Source organism: Anoplopoma fimbria, chromosome 20, assembly GCF_027596085.1.
Source record: "Anoplopoma fimbria isolate UVic2021 breed Golden Eagle Sablefish chromosome 20, Afim_UVic_2022, whole genome shotgun sequence".
NCBI classification, from domain to species: domain Eukaryota; kingdom Metazoa; phylum Chordata; class Actinopteri; order Perciformes; family Anoplopomatidae; genus Anoplopoma; species Anoplopoma fimbria.
Window position 1 is genome coordinate 7,373,075 of NC_072468.1, and position 18,553 is coordinate 7,391,627.

The 18,553-nt window shown below is 38.6% G+C and overlaps 1 protein-coding gene across 2 annotated transcripts in view; it reads left to right on the forward strand.

Moving 5' to 3' along the window:
- Positions 1 to 18,553, forward strand: part of LOC129109693 (zinc finger protein 236-like) — a 45,652-nt gene that overhangs the window by 21,133 nt on the left and 5,966 nt on the right. For both annotated transcript variants that reach the window (XM_054621811.1, XM_054621812.1), the window contains exons 16-29: positions 453 to 595; positions 1,092 to 1,195; positions 3,617 to 3,768; positions 4,462 to 4,638; positions 5,006 to 5,318; positions 6,529 to 6,632; positions 7,245 to 7,679; positions 8,183 to 8,328; positions 10,670 to 10,901; positions 10,992 to 11,183; positions 12,120 to 12,278; positions 15,284 to 15,441; positions 15,643 to 15,762; positions 16,236 to 16,430. In XM_054621811.1, the coding sequence (XP_054477786.1) occupies positions 453 to 595; positions 1,092 to 1,195; positions 3,617 to 3,768; positions 4,462 to 4,638; positions 5,006 to 5,318; positions 6,529 to 6,632; positions 7,245 to 7,679; positions 8,183 to 8,328; positions 10,670 to 10,901; positions 10,992 to 11,183; positions 12,120 to 12,278; positions 15,284 to 15,441; positions 15,643 to 15,762; positions 16,236 to 16,430 (2,630 nt within the window). The remainder of the gene's footprint in view (positions 1 to 452; positions 596 to 1,091; positions 1,196 to 3,616; positions 3,769 to 4,461; positions 4,639 to 5,005; positions 5,319 to 6,528; positions 6,633 to 7,244; positions 7,680 to 8,182; positions 8,329 to 10,669; positions 10,902 to 10,991; positions 11,184 to 12,119; positions 12,279 to 15,283; positions 15,442 to 15,642; positions 15,763 to 16,235; positions 16,431 to 18,553) is intronic.

Genomic DNA, 18,553 nt, shown 5'->3' on the forward strand with positions numbered 1-18,553 from the left:
AATGGGTAACCTGGGCAGCTAAACATATTTAAACCCCCAGTATACCACATGTATTCTATATTATAATGTAGTTATTGATGATATAACTTGTAACCTTGATCCCTAAGGTTTCACGTGGGAAACCTTGTATTGTGTTTTAATATTGTGTTTGCTCACAAATGTCATCATACTTATCTAAAAGTCTTGGTCACTTGGTAAATTGCTGCATCTCCAGGTTCACTTGTGCACGTGCTGTGCTTCGTTTGACCATTATGGACTGAGTTTTCCTAGATTGCAATTATTATTTTTGCTGAGAGAAATATTTGTGCTTTATTGACTTATCCACTGCATTTGTGCCGAGTTGTAGATCCACTGTTGCTGTTAAATGCTGTGGTATTGCTTCTCTGTACATAAGAAGTGGACGTCTGATCAATAACTCAAGAGACTGATTTTTCTCTTTTTGCTTCCTTCAGGCTTCACCATCACTGATTCGAGCTACAGTCAGTCCCAGTTCTCCACCGTCCAGCAGCTGCAGGATTCCAGCACCCTGGAGTCTCAGGCCCTGTCTTCCAGCTACCACCCCCCGAATCTGCTCCACGTTGCCAGTGCGGAAGTGGTGAGTCCTGGGTCTCCACATGTGTCATTAGCCCTTTCGTGCACTAATCTAGACTTCAATTCTTGGATTTAGAAAGCAGATAAAAAAAATATAAATCAGTGTTTTAATTGTTTTTAGTCATGATAATAAAGACTGACTTCAGTACTATGGGTTGTCTTGAACTTGAACATTTGTTGAATAAGAAGATTAACTTCTAACTACACTACTCAAAATTGTGAGAAAGATACAACATTCATGAGAAGGAAAAAAAAACATTACGATTAATAAAATGGTTAACTAATAGTTTTTTGGTAATTCTCTAACTATTTACTATTACACTATTAAGTATTTGTAGGCGGCCAAACTGTTACTGAATATTTCTCATAATGTTGAACCTATTCTCTGAAGTAATATCTGAATCAAACACAAGACTCTTGAAAGTAATAATGTATTTGTAAATGTATTTCAATATGCATTAAAGTGGGTTTATATTGTTTATTTTTCTTTTATAATGAAGACAAATGGGCTTCTGCAGCAGAGCAGTCAGGATGAGCTTCAGCTGACCACTGAAACACAGGAGTACCAGGAAGATAGTGAAGACAACAGCAAGAGAGCCTACAGGTTAACTTCTAAATTATTATTTGTTTGTGTATGTGTGTCTGTGTCCTGCATATGTGTGTGTTATTGGCCTCAGAAAGTACTCCCACCTCTTCAGCTTTTTAAATCCCAACCCCTTTGTGAAAGCACAAGTTTCTTGTCTGATTCTTGTATGATTTGCAAAGGCAGTTTTAATCTTTCTGTCTTACAGATCCTTTAATGTCTGTCAGAGTAGTTATATGACATTAGTGGACTTTGATCTTAAGGACTTAATCTAGCATTTAGCAGGGTCATTCAAGGACACCCATTGACTTTCCCATAGCTGCTCCTGTTGTCCTTCCTGAATGACTTTAGTTGTATTGAAAAGTGAATCTTTGGCAAGTCTGATGTTGTTTACCTTCCCTTCAAATCTCACCCATCATCAAGCCTCCTCATGACTTGATGCTGCTGCCATAGCCACATTTCACACCAGACACGGTGTTAACCGTTCCATGGAAAGTACCTGGTTTTCCCCAAAGCACTTGGCATTCAGGCCAAAGAGTTCAATCTTGTCAAATCAAACAAGGACATCTTTTTCAACATGCTCTCAGGGTAGTTTGAGAGCCGTTTGGCAAACTCCAGGTTACTCAGGGGTGGCATTCATCCCACCATTCAGGCCTGATTGCATTGCAGCTCCCTGGCCTGAAGAGCTATGGTGCTGCAGAGATGGGTTTCTGTCTGACACGTTCTCCCATCTCTGGACATCAACTTATGCTGGCCTCCTATTTGTTTTTTGTCTTGGTCAGCTACTTCACCAAACAACTCATTTTGCCAGGTGATTTGCTGGTCATTCTTTATCTCAAAGGGCTAGTGAGAGTTACCCTGTGAACATTGTTCAAGATTAATTGCAGTGCCATAGCAGGTCTAAACCTGATCTAGATTGAGAGTTGGGCTAGGAATGCACAAGTAATTCAAGAACTTTTTGCAGATGTTTGATATTGTTTTGATAATTTAAAACCAGATACTACCCATAGATTCTCTGTTATCTAAGATCAGTGTTTGTATTGTGCTGTGTTCTACAATAGCCAAACATATATTTTGCAGGGCATAAAGCAGATTAATTATAGGCACAGTCATAACCACTGAGCCCGTGGAAATAAAAGGCATTGTTTACAACATTCACAAATGACTGCCTTTAATAACTTTACCCACCTTTGTTATCAGCATATTTCATTTCAAGCTTTTTCCCCATGAAGTAATAGCATTGAGAGTCATGCCCCAGAGATACTTTCATGTTTGCGCAGGTATCTAAGGCTTCTCCTCAATATGTTGTAATCACTGTTCCATCTATATATCAGACCTACCAAGACCTTCTTCACAATTTTGTGAAAGGTAGAAACCTAGTCACATCCATGCTTTTTTTTTTATTTATTCCAATTCATTCATGGGATTTGATAAGAATGAAATAAAAAAACCTCATGTCCTCTATATCATATGTAGTTGGATATTTCACCCTGAATATTTAACACCCCGACAAGAATGCACTTTGCACGCTTCCTTTTTGCTCCCTGACATCAGTTTAATATTTATGAATGTCTAGTGAGGGTTGAGATTTTATCTCTGAAGAAAGTTTTTGGGAAGAAAATGAAGGAAGAAAATCAATATACAGCAGAAAAGGTGTATTACCTAGGTCTGACCTTATGAGGAGAAACAAATAAGTCTGGTTTTCTAATTTGGTCATCAAGTGGAACGAGACAGCCTTGAATCGACAAGCGAAATCCAGAGATTCAGCTTTTTATCTCAACATAAAAGTTGAAGCTAACTTCCTTTGACACATTTCTATATCTCAAAGTGTATTTAAATGTTTACAACATTACACAACATAATTAACAGTTGCCCATACCTGCTCATGCAGCAAATAAACAACATACAACACCTTCATTTCACCTGACAGCTGCTGTTGGGACAGTGGACACTTGGCTGTCAGCAAAAGGCGGTGATGTTTGACGATGAGTGCTGTCCTGAGCTATATAGCATTCTTTTGTTTTTCGTTGACAAAGAGGCAGACGGCTCATTAGCGTTATTTGGATCATATAGCTATGAAAATAAGTATTTTCTGCTGAAAGATCCAGAGATTTAAAAATAAACTGAAAAGAGGAGGATTCAAAAATTCAAGGATCATTTATTGTCATTATGCCACACAGGGATGCACAACACAATAGCAATAGCATTTCCATTCAGTGTTGTTTTTTCCCATCTATCCAAAGATGCACTTTATGGTTCCCTCTATAGATAAACCATAAATAAATATCTTGTGAACAAGCTTTGTAATAGTGTTTGGTGTCAATTCAAACCAGATTTATTTTTAGTTTAGAGTGTATGATTTAAATTCTGTAACATATTTATTCCCATTATTATCTAATCATACTGCAAATATTACCAACAAAGGCTTTTTTCCCTTTTCAGGTGCAGTTGGTGTAATAAGGGCTTCAAAAAGTCAAGCCATCTGAAGCAGCATGTGCGCTCCCACACCGGGGAGAAACCATACAGATGTCATCTCTGTGGACGAGCGTTTGTATCAGCTGGAGTGCTGAAGTCCCACCTCAACACGCATACAGGTAAGCTGGGAAATCTCCAAATGTCTTCCTAAATGAATTAGATTTTACAAACTGAAAGCCTTTAAAGGTATTAAGTATTAAATATATCAAATTCCATTGTATTTAAATTGTAATATTTAAATGATTAAAATCCAAGTGGCACACTGATTTAAAATGTTAATTACCCTCATCTCCCAAAGTATACTCGTGCATATCATTCACACCACGATTACAAATTTAAAGGTGTTGAATGAAACTTACAGGTATTCTTACACTATTTCTTCCCAAAAGTGTTGCTGTATAAATCAAAGATAAGGGAACAATTGAAAAAAGGAAAAAAATAATGGTTCCCATAATGGAACAAAATAAGTTCATGAAATTAACGTTTTACCTAAAAGGAAGTACCTAAATGTTATCAATGTTAGTTTGAAGATTAAATGAAATCATGAATAGAATAATATACAAAATGGAATTCATATAACTGCTTAAAACAACTAAAGGTAGATGCATACATTGCCTTATTGAAACAAAAGTTTATTTTTAGGGACTTTTAGCAACAAACATAAGGTGAATTAGCAGTATTAGAAATGTTAGGAGTTTTATAATTTCTTTTTTTTTTTTGTTCATGAATAAAATCTCTCTAAAAACTTGTAACCTCCTGAGACCTGCAGACACTGTGTGTGAAACCCTGCCTCTCTCATCTCTCGCTGACAGGAGTAAAGCCTTTTAAGTGTAATGTTTGCGATGCCTCATTCACCACCAATGGTAGCCTGAACCGCCACATGATCATCCACATCAAATCCTTCAAATGCTCCATATGTGACGAGAACTTCCGGACCAGCCTGCTGTGTAAAAAGCATATGAAGAAGGAGCATGCTGTGGAGGATCAAAGTAAGGACGCCTAGACAACATTTGGAGGTTTTTTGCACACAGGGTCATTCAAATTGTATTGCATTTCCATAGATATGATGGCCGTTTGAATAGTTTGAAAACATAACCAAACTTCTAGGAAGATGAAACTGATTTAAAAAGGACGAGAAAGGGGAAATGCTACAGTGTATCAGCATGCAACAGATAGATTTTTGTCTTTGGACCGTTTCTATCTCAGGTTTCAATTAAATTGTGCGTTTGTGTGTGGAAATGACTTCCTGCTCTTGGTTAAGAGTATATTTTTTTACCCACTTAGACATGTTTAGATTTACTTAGTGGGAAGTGTAACCCAAAGACGCATAGTGATGATAGACCCCAATTCTCACAGTTCTAGGTCTGGATAGTCAAGACGTTGAGGAAGAGGAAGAAGAAGAAGAAGAAGAGGACGAGGACGGGGATCAAAAGTCAAAGAGGAGGGGTTTGGAAATCATCACTTTCACTGAGGAGCAGGCGGCCGAGCTGGCGAAGGATCCCGGTGATGAGGCCTCGGTGTCGGAGCGGATCCTCGCCCAGTCAGCGGCTGAGAGGGATCGAATCAGCGAGATCAAAGACAAAGCCGTGGAACTGGAAACAGAACCCAAGTTTGCCAACTGCTGCAGCTTCTGCCCCAAGAGCTTCAAGAAGCCCAGTGACCTTGTCCGGTAAATATCACGCCTGTTTCATATCAGGAGAAACACGTCAGCTTGCCATGGTCTCAATGACGCAAAGTTTTGATTACAATTAATACACTACATATGTTTTTTAAACATTTCTGTACGATCACGAAATTCTAGTATTTTTCAACCCGGGTCTTATTCTTATAATTGTGGCTGTTCTTTATATGGATCTTGACAACTTTGCATCCGCAACCTTCATTATAGACGTGACTTGTAAAACAATGCGCATCAGGAGAAGCATTGTGAGCCTCCTAAAGCTTTCCAAATATACTTATGTTTCACTCTGCAAATATATGTTCTATTATATTGTTGTAAAAACATAGTAAAACACAAATACCAAAACCTTCTGACCTGTCACCATGGCTATTATAACAGTAACATGAAACACTAATCTGAAAACTGATCTAGTTAGCAGCTCTTTGTAAATAATAGACAGCAGTAGACAGACTCGTTTTCATCTAGCTCTGGCAGTCCTCTACACTGTACATTGTTATAAAACTGCTCAGATGTCATTAATGTCAGTTAAGCTTTTCCCCACACCATCATGGCTATCAGTTTAACAACACTGTACCCATATAGATAAAATATGGACCTGTTAAATCAAGTGTTAGTAGGTCATCCAAACTCCCCATGCAATTTACAGAGGCAGTTAAGTGTCGGACTTCTTAATTAAAGATGAAAAGTGGTGAAATGACAGAAGTCAGTAAAAAATACACCAGGTCATTCCTGAAACTCAGAAAATAGCTTTGAAATAGTTTGAAAACAGTCCGATTTTGGAGAAGAATTGTTCTAAATAATTTAAACAGTATATACTTGAAATCGCTCCAGAAGCGGGTCCATGTTATTGGGCCAGTTTTCTTTTGAACTGAGTGTTGACTTGTCTATTCCCAAACAAGTCAGATACTCACCAGTGAGCCACATGTATTATTGAAGTGTACATATTTGGATTCAGTGCGCAAGTTCTTGCAATCTCATATAACAACAGCACTGAGAACTGGGAAAGGCATGAGATGGCAGTTTGCTCTTGGGTAGTAACCAGTAAACAACTGCAAGGCTTTATGTCCTAATTCCATTATTTCATTCATGCAAATAAACTGAAGTTGCATTCACTTCCTTTCTTTTTTTCCACTTCTAAATCTCTCATCTGTCCTTGTGCTCTTTAAATGCGCCTTTAACAATCTGCTTTAATGTCTAGGCACATTCGGATCCATACAGGAGAAAGACCTTATAAGTGTGGTGAATGTGGGAAGAGTTTTACAGTGAAATCTACCCTGGACTGCCACGTGAAGACACATACAGGTTCGAGTTTTATCACTAGATTTGGTTGCCTAATTTAATTGAGGTTGAAATTGTTTTACTTTCCTAGAGGTTTCTACTGGTGGTGGATTTTCTGGAACATTGTGGTATTTGGACAAGTGAAATATTAGATTACTTAAAGGAAGAGTTTCATATTTTGGGAAATTTGTTATTAGTTTTCTTCCGTGCCGTTAGATTGTTACCACTCTCTCTCATATCTGTGGTAGCAATCTTCTAGTCAAACTCTCAGCAAGAAAGCAAATATGCCAATTTTACAAAAAGTTGAATTTTTTCTACAACAGGCATTTTGAAATTGTTTACAACCCAACTGTATTGACATCTTTTTAACTACTGCAGAGAGAGAAAAAGTGAAGCTAAATGTATGCCTCCTAACCTTATTTCAGCTTACTTTGGAGCAGTCCTTTTGATTTTAATGCTGTTTGATATCATCAACTATCAGGACTATTACATCACTGATTTCTTACTAGATCCATATTACACAAAGAACAGAGAGGACATTTGACATTTTGAAGACAAAGAGACAACAAGCTGGTGAAGCCTGGATTTGTGATGGAGCCACAAGTCTTATTTACTCTCCTTTCTATATCTTTGCAGGTCAGAAACTCTTCAGCTGTCACATGTGCAACACCTCCTTCTCTACAAAGGGCAGCTTAAAGGTGCACATGCGCCTCCACACCGGCTCCAAGCCCTTCAAATGCCCCTTTTGTGAGCTCCGCTTCAGAACTTCAGGCCACCGCAAAACCCACATCCAGTGCCACTTCCGGCCAAGCCTCGATAGCCGCAAGTCCAAGCGGTCTGCCCTATCTACCGGTCAGGGTCAAGACCCAGAGACGGGGCATACTGTGGGACTGGGCCAGGGGCAGCATCCAGCAGCTTCAGAGGTTCTTCAACCTGTGGGTCTGCTGCAAACTTCCAACTCTGACCCCAACATTTACCTCCCAGCCAGCCAAGTCCTGACTGGGCAGTTTGACCAGAATCTACTGCAACCGGGACTGGTAGGACAAGCCATCCTGCCCGCCTCCATGTCAGGTAGGGATTATGGATGGGTCACACAGTACAAATGATATCTTGTAATTAGAAAAACATTTGCATATTTTACTGCGATGGATGCAATCAGGTGTCTTTGTTACAGAGCTTTGATTTTTATTAAATCAAAAGTAATGGAGTTCCATTATCAGCAGTCATAATTTTGAGAGGATACATTTACCAAAGACAGTAAAATGGGGGCTCTACATTTTATTATCTCAAAGAGTGTTCAGTGGTGTTATGGATGACAACAACACATTTTATTTGAATTTGGCACTTAATCTGATCATAATGTCAGGCTGATGTTTAATACACTTCAGTTTGTGGGTGTAACTGAAAAGCAGCTAGGGATCATCAATTCTAGTGTCGGTCGGTCAGTTGGTTGCTAATCAGTTGGCAGTTGCTCCGGACTAGGACCAGGTTAATTTAGGTTTAACATCAGCACAAGTTGAGTATTAATAGCTAAATGTGAATTATCTAAATATGTCTTTGTGTGTGTGCTACAGCTGCAGGAGACCTGACTGTGTCTCTCCCAGATGGCCTGACCACGCTGGATGGCATCCACCTGCAGTTGACGCCTGCCAACCTTGTTTGCCCCAACGTCCAGATCTCTGGCATCGATACCAGCAATATCAACAACATCACACTACAGGTCAGACACACCAACTACTGAGCATTGTGTTATTATCCATGTGTGTCATCACCTTGACCTCAAAGGGATAGTTTGGATAGTTCTGAGAGGGGTCGTATGAGGTACTTATCCATAGTCAGTGTATTACCTACAGTAGATGGCAGTTGGCACGCCCCCAGAATGGAGAAGAAGACAGGAGTACAGGCACGGGAAGAAAACAATGTAATGCTGTGGACAAGGGGCAACAGCCAAACATATTTTAGCCAACTAAAAGAAAGGCCCTTCTAAAAACATCCATGTTAGTTTAAATGTACACTATATTTTAAAAAGTTTCACTGCTTTTCCTTTACCTCAGACAGCCCTTTCTGGTTGGGTGCTAAAGCCGTTATATCCATCAATGCTCTCTTCCTCATTTTATCTTGCAGAACACGGGAGTTGCAAGGTAAAATTTGTGTCAAAGGAGTCTTGTGTCTTTGAAGAGAACATAGATAACGGCTTCAGTTCCCCTTTAGAAAGGGCTGACTGACGGCAAAGATATTCTTTATACATTGTACACTTAAACTGATATTCATTTTATTTAGGAGGACCTTTTTTTAGGTGGCTAAAATATGTTTTGCTGCTGCCTCCGTCCACAGCCGTACCTTTCTTAACTTCAAGGCAGGTCCTGAGAACTTCATAAGGTTCTAAGGATCCGTCTGTTTCTCCAAACTGCAGAGAAATGACCACCATCTACTGTAGCTAATACACTGAAAGTTAAGTAGTTCATATAACCACACTTCAAAAATCAGAATTATCCCCTTAAGTTTTTAAAAAAGTAAATTTAATTAATTTATGCCTTTTGTGTTGGTTGTAATCAAGTTTTTAATCAACGGCGATTGACTTTTATGACTGTATTTCATGAGAAAATTGAGCGTTTTTTTATTTTTATTGAGGGTAATCAAATATGTTTAAGCATCATTTGGATGAGCAATTAGGAGAAGTAATCTCTTTGCCATGTGTTTATTTCCTAAATCAATGAAGTCTGATGACCCAAACCTTCCAATATGAGATTAAGCACCATCATTGACAAAACTACCAAATCATTGCAGTCTGCTGCAATGATTCTCATAGGCCCATGAGCCAATACTCTTAATTTACAGAGACATACATATCAAGTCTTTCTTGAAAAAGTAAAAAACATTTGGGTACATTAATATTTTGTAATAAAAAAATTAAAATTAATGTTACTATGGTCTTTAATGAATCAAATGTCAGGTTGTTATTCTTAGCTTTACTTTTGAGTGCTGAGAGCTGTTTTAATTACACGTCAGTAAAAAGGCTTTGATATCCTAAAGACTGTAGCTTATTTCCCAAATAACATTTTCAAAGCTGTACATCTTGCATTTTCATCATCATTTAATTGAGCATAAAACGATTTAAGCAGTCGGCTTTAAAATTATTTCTGATTTGCATATTATTTTGTCAGAACCACTTCACTCAATTAAACAGATTAGTTTGTGCAAAATGTCTCTCTGATGGGTTAATGTATCATCAGCTTTATTTTAGGTAGAGTAGATCTTAATCAAGGGCTTCTACATTTAATTTACATGACTAAAATGTAAAACCACCTTGTCAACATTGCCTTATTAATTAGTAATTATGATATTTGTTTTTTTTAACCTATACAATTTTGTTCGTTTTTGTGTGCAAATGTATTCAGAGCAGCAATGATGTTTTTCAACAACCATTAATGAGTTGCTTTTAACTGCAGCTGCATTGCCTTAGTGGAACTGTAATGATGCCCCTGAATTGGTCCAGGGCATCTTTCGGCAGCAGATGTATAATGGAAGGTTTTTTTACCATAATATGTCTAGTGAGCGTATACGCGTTAAACCAAATGAGCAATCCAGTAGAGAAGAAATCCGACCACAAGAGCACCAGAACCCATGATGAGTCTATTCAGTCAGCTGTAAAATTAATAAAAATATGTTTTCAACGTATCTGATCTGTACACTGGGTTCCCAAACAATCAGGTTTTTTTGTGGTTGACTGATATGATTTGGAGATTTAGATTTGTTCAGATAGTGTTCATATCCTCCATCAAAACTCAGAAGTTTACTTGCCAGAAATGTCATACATTAAATGCAAGGATAGATCAGAAGCGGCCTCAAAAAAATATATAGGACATATAAGTAGGTTCAAAATCACCAATTTTCATCTTTATTCTTGGAATGTATTGTACAACACAAATATAAGTTGTCCAAAAGTATTAAAGGGTGAAATTTTCCCCAATGACCCTGAAAACATTTTTCAAAAGCATCTATGTATCTATAGGCTGTGGCCATACATTTGTACAAGTCTCTCTCTCCTTTTCCTCTTCCAGATTGACCATGCCCTCTTCCAGCAGACCTTACAACAAGGCGGTCTCCTCTCTCAACCGCTGAGTGTTGACGCTGGCCTCGTCTCCCATTCTGGCAACCAGCTCATGTCCGCCACTGACCCCACAGTGTCTGCCAATGTTGTTATCCACCCACTGACCAGTCTGGCCCTGCAGCAATCCGCCATCACACCTACTCAGGTCACAATGACCAGCCTCTCTGATCATGATGCTACAGGTATGTGTGGTGGCCTCAGCGGAGAAAAAAGCAAGACACTCTCTGTTATGAGCTGAATAACTGATCTGTGTTTTCCTGTGGATTCTGCAGGTTCTCAGGACCTAAGCCATGTCATAGGCAGCTCTGGACTGGTAGCTGGAGGCACCAGTGGACAGGAGATCACATTGACCATCAACAATTCCAGCCTGACTCAAGCCCTTGCCCAGGTTCAGGCCCAGGCCTCAGCTTCTGGTTCCAGCAATGCAGCAGGAAACCCTCAGGAGATCACCCTCACCATATCAGGTATGGAACACTTAACCATGCAGGGCCAACAAAAAAACACAAATCATACAAATGCATAGCTGATTACGTTTACAGTAATCTTGTCTCTTACCAAGGGCAGAAACAGACTCACAATAACAACACAACAAATGACAAAATCCCCTCAGGGATCTGTAACACATTTATTGATGTCCTCACTCAGGAGAGCAGGTATGCAAGCAGACGAGAAACACGGATGCAATAATAACTTAAAGCCCTTAGATTCATTTTGAAGCCGCTTCACAAATCAAGTTTAAAAGCCACAGTATTAGAGGTTAGCCATCTTGACGAACCATTTTTTTCCTGCACATCATCTCCAACACAAAGCCAGCTGGTTATTAATCAGCTGGGGATACATGTGGTAGCCACAGCGTAGAGGTAAGAGCCTCTTTGAGCCCCCTTGAATCCATCTAGATCATTCCCTGCCTTTAGGACTGGAGCAGTCTGAGTATATATACCCTCTAGGCACTACTTGGACTGTCTTTCAATCAGCACATATATATTACTGTATTGTGATTGAAATCCTTTAAATTAAGGCAATAGAACGGTATTGTTACATATCGCTTTTTTTTGTTTTTCTTTCTCTCAAAGCTGCATAAAGTCATTCAGTGGAGATTTCTTTCCACAAGTTCATCATTTTTCTTTAACTAGAGGCAGTGGAAAAGAAGCAAAGATGGATGCAAATAAAACATAATCGACATTTTCAGTCTCTCTCAGTAAATCAAAACTTTGATTTATGTCTTTCCATCCCTGGAGATGTACTGAACAACAACACACAAATGGACCAACATATTCAACATCCTATCCTACCCTTGTATAAGAATAATCAAAATGAGCTTGATAGGTGAATGACTGTGAAAAATATAGCTACTTTCTTCAATTCTATACTATAAATTGCTTTTCTCCATACTTTTGCAGGTCAGGATCTTCTCCCCCAGCATAGCCACCCTAATGGGGCCGAGATGACCGGCAGCATCAGGCTGGCATCGCCACTCAATAACCAGCCGACCAGCGCAACCCTGACTATCACCAATGATCACCTCCTACCTCAGAGCCCCGCAAACACTGGAATGGCAGGTTAGGACTTGAATAGATGTCTATGTTTTGTATCTAGGTGACCACAAGTTCATCTTCGCTATGAAAAGTTGCAATGCGTATTCAAAACATGTTCAGTCCCTGAAGCAGCTGTTATGTTAGCAGACTTTTTATCAGAACCTTTCAAAAAAATTGTTACAGGCTGATTTTCCTTCTCTTTGCGCTCACTGCAAACCATGCAACTTTGCTCCAGTCGGCTATATGTTTAAAGAGGATACACACAATAACAACTTCCTCTAGGAGAAGTAAATCCCACATTTTCTCTCAAGTTTGCCAGACATCAGTTAGTCTGGCTTGCGTCAGATCGGACTGAATGATAAAAGGGGATCAGTTTGTGATTCATTTATTGAATTTGTCAAGGAAAATGGATCCGATGGCTTCCATCCCTTAGAATTATAAACTCTATCTCCTTAGGAAAAACACACTTTGAAAGGCCTGTGACTCAACACGAAGCCGTTTCTGTTTGTCAAATATGGCTGGTGAAGAGTAGAGATCAATAAAACAGCAGAAAGCTGTGGCTAATTAAAATACAAAGGGTTCACATGACAAGTGAATGTGTGTTTGTAGTTCATGAGAGGACCATGAATGTCACCACGTTAGAGAAACTTTAGCTTGAACCTTTTTTAATGGTTCCAAAGGAGCTTCCCTTGCCTCCGCTACCAGTGACAGATCCCAGGATAAAACTAATGCCTTGATGGAGAGGCTCAAACAGTCTTTCGATCAATGCCCTTTGGCATGCCAAGGTCTGTGCCCCCCACCTATGGAGTCATCAAAGTGAATTTGGGAGCAAAAAATTGCTGCAGTGGAAAATTGACACCAAATATCAAATAAAAAAATGCTGTTTACAATAGTGGTCTACTCGAAAGTCAAAGTCATTTTTGAAACTGTAAACTAAAGAAAAGCAGACTTCTCATTTCTAGCCTTCAACCGGTGATTTCATCAGCTGAAGTTACTACTCGCAGCTAGTTCTAGCTAGAAAGTTAACGCTAACTTTGATTAAGTTACAACTTGCGTCTCCAGCTGACGATTTAGTGTTTGTTTGTATTTTCATTTTATTTAAGAACCTTGTAATAGAGTCTCAAATATACTGTGTATGCGCTGGCTCCATAGGCCTACATGATATAAATAATGTCTGAGGGTAAAGCTACATGTCCCAGGGAAATAGTAAGCATACTTTGAAAGAAATTCTAGGTTATTACTGTGCTGTAGGCAGTAAACTAGGTTGCCTGGCATGCTAACGCAGTTTACTTTAGAGCAGCCAAACACACTGTGTATCTATTCATTACACTTTGGTGTTGTATTTTTTCCATACGAAATTCCCAAATAAATGACCATATAAAGTTGTTTCTTGTATACCGTGAAATGGTCCGTGCTATTTACAAAATTGAGCTAGGCCACACTTGGAACGTCTTGTTTAGCTCAGGAACATCATCTCATGAAAGAAAATACATGTCTGGTGGGTATAGAAGCCTGGAATTACCCTTCTTTATCTCCATGTCCTTGGTTTTAATCTAACCGGGGATCTTTGTTGCATATCATCTTTTTGGGCTATAAAATGTGGGAAGTGCAAATGTACATTTACTTTACAGGCATCATTCAAGGGGGTGTACATTTGAGTTTGCAAACTATATTTGTATTTGTGTCACTTAATAATTGTTCAGACCAATGCATGATGAGAAAGTAAAGGGCTTGTGCATTGTGAAGTGATCAAATATGATTTGTCAGATGGCTTGCTGTTTACCTAGAAGCTTAATCAAATTTCCAGTCTCTCATGTCTCTCTTCATTACCCGCCCTTCTCAACTCAAGTGGAAAACATTGCCACGACTTCACAGGGACACAGAGCATCTCTGCTTTTGTTGATTAGACTGAAGCATTCCAAACACTCTGTATGTTAATATGGTTCAACCTGCACTTTGATTGATAAACTGTACGGGGCCAATACCGGCCTTTTTTATTATAATAAAATGTCGCCTGGTGTTATTCACCGCTAATATATTGGGAGTTTTCTCCCCGACCAAAACTAATGAAAATGTCTTTATTATTTTTAGTCAGGGAGCAAAGCACCAAAAGGGCTTTGGTAGCCAGCTAGTTTCAGAAGGCCTGTAACCGTAGAAACCATTCCAGTGCAGGCTGGCAAGCTTTTATTCAAAACATTCATCTGATCTACCTTATGTTATATTGGTTATTATTTTTAAATATTTGTCCACAATTTTAAATAATAATATTAAATACACATTTTAATTAAAATTAATAATAATCTGAATCTGAACGTGACCATCCTTCATTCTGAGAAGTATTTCATTTTTTTTCATTAGTAAAAAGCATCAACATCATTGTAACATTTAGTTCAAATTTGCATTTGAATGTAAAATATACTTAAACTACTAGCAGTTAAATTCATAAATGATAAACATAAAGTTTGCTTTAATACTACAGATCTCAGAATTCTGGCAACAAACAAACACTCCTTGTGCTGTACTTGGTCAGAAAGCATCTTGCATATCTGTCTATAGTGAAGCCCAACATTCTTACATTATTTTAATAAAGTAATTAATCAATATATGGTCACTTTTGAACTGATATTGGATGCGTAACTTTTCACCTAACTCTGCTGCTCCTGCTTATTTCCGTACTCCTTGCAATATTAAGTTGAATACTTTTAATGTGAAGCAGCAGCAGAAGAAAATGTCACTTGGCATTAGCAGTAACTTCTCTATATCTCTGATATGGTTGTATGAGAGTGACCAATAGACAGTAAGGATGATATGAATGTTTCTGAACTGTATTACAGTTCAAATAATATAATAATAATAATAATACAAAGATCATATTAGTCCCCATTCAAATACAGTTTGTATACATTCTACTACATTCGTCACAAAAGGACTCTGACTGTTGTTGAAAATGCAGTCTTAAACCAGTTTAGGAACTGGGTGTTTAAAAACTCATAGAACTCTAACCCTGTGGTCTGTCTTCCACCTGTCAGTCTCCAGCCTGCAACCTAGCACCACCCTATCACATACTGCTGTGTCCCAGAGCCTAGTGATGTCACCAGGAGGTGTTGCCAGCGAGGACAGCGTTACACTGACACTGGCAGATGCACAGGGAATGCTGGATGGTGTCACTTTAAACCTTAATACGCAGGTAAAAAAAGACAGCAATGCACACAAAGACACATTTAGATGCACTACACAATTAAGGGGCCATCTATTGCAATTATTTGGTATCATGAATTTATCAACACTGTCAAATACTTACAACATAAAAAAATATGCATGTGTGATGATCAATCTTGACACCATGTAGTTTGTCAGCTGGTTTACAGGAGTGTCTTTTGATCTTTAGGGTCACTCATTCCCTGCAGTGCTAAATGACCCAGGACAGCCAGCCAGCTCAGGCCAGCAGGTCATACTGGTCAGCCACCATTCCCAATCCACAAATGGAGCGTCTGACAATGGATACAATGTGAGTGTTTGTGTGTGTCTTGTATGTGTAGTGTACAATTAAGATGTCCAGGGGAGGAACTGTCAAACAAATGTGGAAACCTGTTCTACAGTGATGAACTGAGCAAATGCTTTAAATTGCGTCACCGTAATCCACTGTGATGGATTACCTGTCTCAAGCAAATAAGTATCCACCAGTTGATTGTTATTATTAACATGAATGGTAATTATGGGCTGCCTAGAAGATGAAAAACACATTCATCAATCTTAAAAACATGACTGGATTTGTATGGAAATATGCACCATAAATGTAAGACTTTAAGACAGTTTTGAGTTTAGACCAAGCTATGGAATGAAACTACAATGTGTATTGTAAGCATTGTAAATAAGTACACTATTATACAAAAAAAACCCCACAATATTATTATGATTTAAGTAGGTGGGCGGTGAGTAATTATAAATATGTTACTCACTCACCTTTGTGTTTGGTCCAAGATTACGGATGCTGGCCATAAGGGTGGGAAGGATGGCCAGACGGACGCTGACAATCGGAACCAGTGTTACTACTGTAATCAAGTGTGTCTGAATGCCAACATACTGCGACGCCACTGTAGACAAGCTCACGGCAAGGACCGCTGTCACGTCTGCAGTCTCTGTAACAAGGCCTTTAAGCGAGCAACACACCTGAAGGTAAGAACCTGTGTAAAAGAGAAGTAGACATGGATGATAGACAACTTTAATGTTCAGTTTACTGATGGCTTATGTTTAATGATGATATCAATCCAGCTACTGCTTTCTTTCTATAAACAAAGTGGTCATTTATTTAAAGGAGTAGAGTGTAGGATTTAGTGGCATCTTGTTTCAGAGAACCAGGGTGCCTTTCGGATAACCTAAAAAATGTGAAAGGCTCTCACTAGAGTGTTTGGTTTGTCCATTTTGGGCTACGGTAAGAACATGGAGGTGCAATATGGCGGACTCCATGAAGAGGACCCGCTACCTATGTAGATATAAACGTCTTTTATGCGATAAAAAAACCCCACATGATTCTTAATTTGAGGTGATTATAAACCAATGAAAATATAATAATGATTATCATGTTTATTTTCTGAGAATAAATCTGTTCCTTTAAGAACTCAGCATTGTATGTGAATGAATAAAAGGCTCTATGAATACAATAAACTTACTCTCACAAACAGATCTTATTTTTAGTTACCAGTGCCTCCACCTCAGGCTGGAAAAACGAGTGCCATCTCACTTCGAGAGTTCTTCATCAAGCTGCATTTCAATTGGAATCCTCTAAACTGTCACTTTCAACAACAAAACAAAACACTTAAACTGAGAGGTTCTTTGCAACCGAATTAGGAAGAGGAGCATGTGTGCTTCTCTTTTTCTGACGAGCCCCTTCATGTGGTTAAGACACTCGTGCTCTGGAGGAAAGAGGAGGATATGGCTTTATACATAATCTCTTTTCCCACCAGTTGCTTTTTTTCTAAGCAAAGGCCATTGTGCCATAGATTTTTATGTCTGTAAATGTGCTTCACTATACTGAGCAGTAATTGTCTTTCACAAAAGTAATGGCACTGAGATTATGTGGGTGTCACAGTGAGAGTGACCGAGCTTCATCCTCTCCAGCTCCCCAGGCTGTTCATTAGTCTGCAATAAGAACTCAGATGCTGTTTTTAGATTTTAAAAAGCCCCAGTGGTTAAAGAGATAAATTGGTAGTGCTGTTATTTTTCTTTTTTTGTTTTGGCCTGTGGATAATATTTTTGACATCCAATTATAGCTGGACAACCAAAAACAATGGCTTTATAATTTGGAAACACAGGAAAAGCATTTAATAATGAAGTTTTAGAAATAATCAGACATTTCTTCTTGACAGGCAGTGCTAGATGGGCTGGTGAAATCAGCAGTTTCACACAGCGGGGGAAAACTTATTCTTCTCATGACTTGACAGCAAGATAAATTAAGGGGAATTTGGTGTATCAGCCCACTTTGAATCACCTCTTCTTCAGCTTAGACAGTGGTTTCACATGCAACTTTTGTTATTCAATCATGCCAGGACGCATCATCTGTCAAGTCCGTACACTCCAACACCCGCTGTCTGAGTCGTGTTAAGTTACTGCTGGTGAAAATCCCAAATTTCCTGATTATGCTGCTTCAAAACAACAGCTTTTAAATAACAAAATTATGGGGGACTTTTATTGTGAATAATTCTAGAAATTGAAATGTGTTAATCAAGGAATTATAGAGCTTTGTTAGCGGCTAGTCTACTAATACTGCAGTCAGGAAGAGTAAGCAGTAAAAAATAACAGGGAAGATTATTGTAAAGACTTAGGAAATATAAATGTGTTTTGCAGCCGCTCCTTTGTCCATGAGATATATCCGATCACTATCTCATTAGGGTTGGTCGCATTAAAGTGTTGACACATGCGGACAAAGCTGAGTTATGATCCGCATCCCATCAACAAAGTCACATTGAAAAAAGAAAAGGTGCAACCACGGCCTTAGACTCTCTAATTTGTTACTTAAAATCATAATTTTCCCATGACACAAACAGGCATGTATTAGTTCAAATTGTAAGATTTGAAACTTTATGTCATTTTTTACAAGAATAGTTAAGATTTTTTTTTACTATTCCTGCCAGGAGTTAGCTGAGAAGATTGATACAAGTCAGATGTGGTTGTAAGCTATGTATGAAGCTACAACCAGCAGCTGGATAGCTCAGCATAAAGGCTGGAAACAGGTAGAAACAGTCAGCCTGGTTTGTCCAAGTGTAACAAAATCTGCATACGAGCAACTCTAAAACTTACTA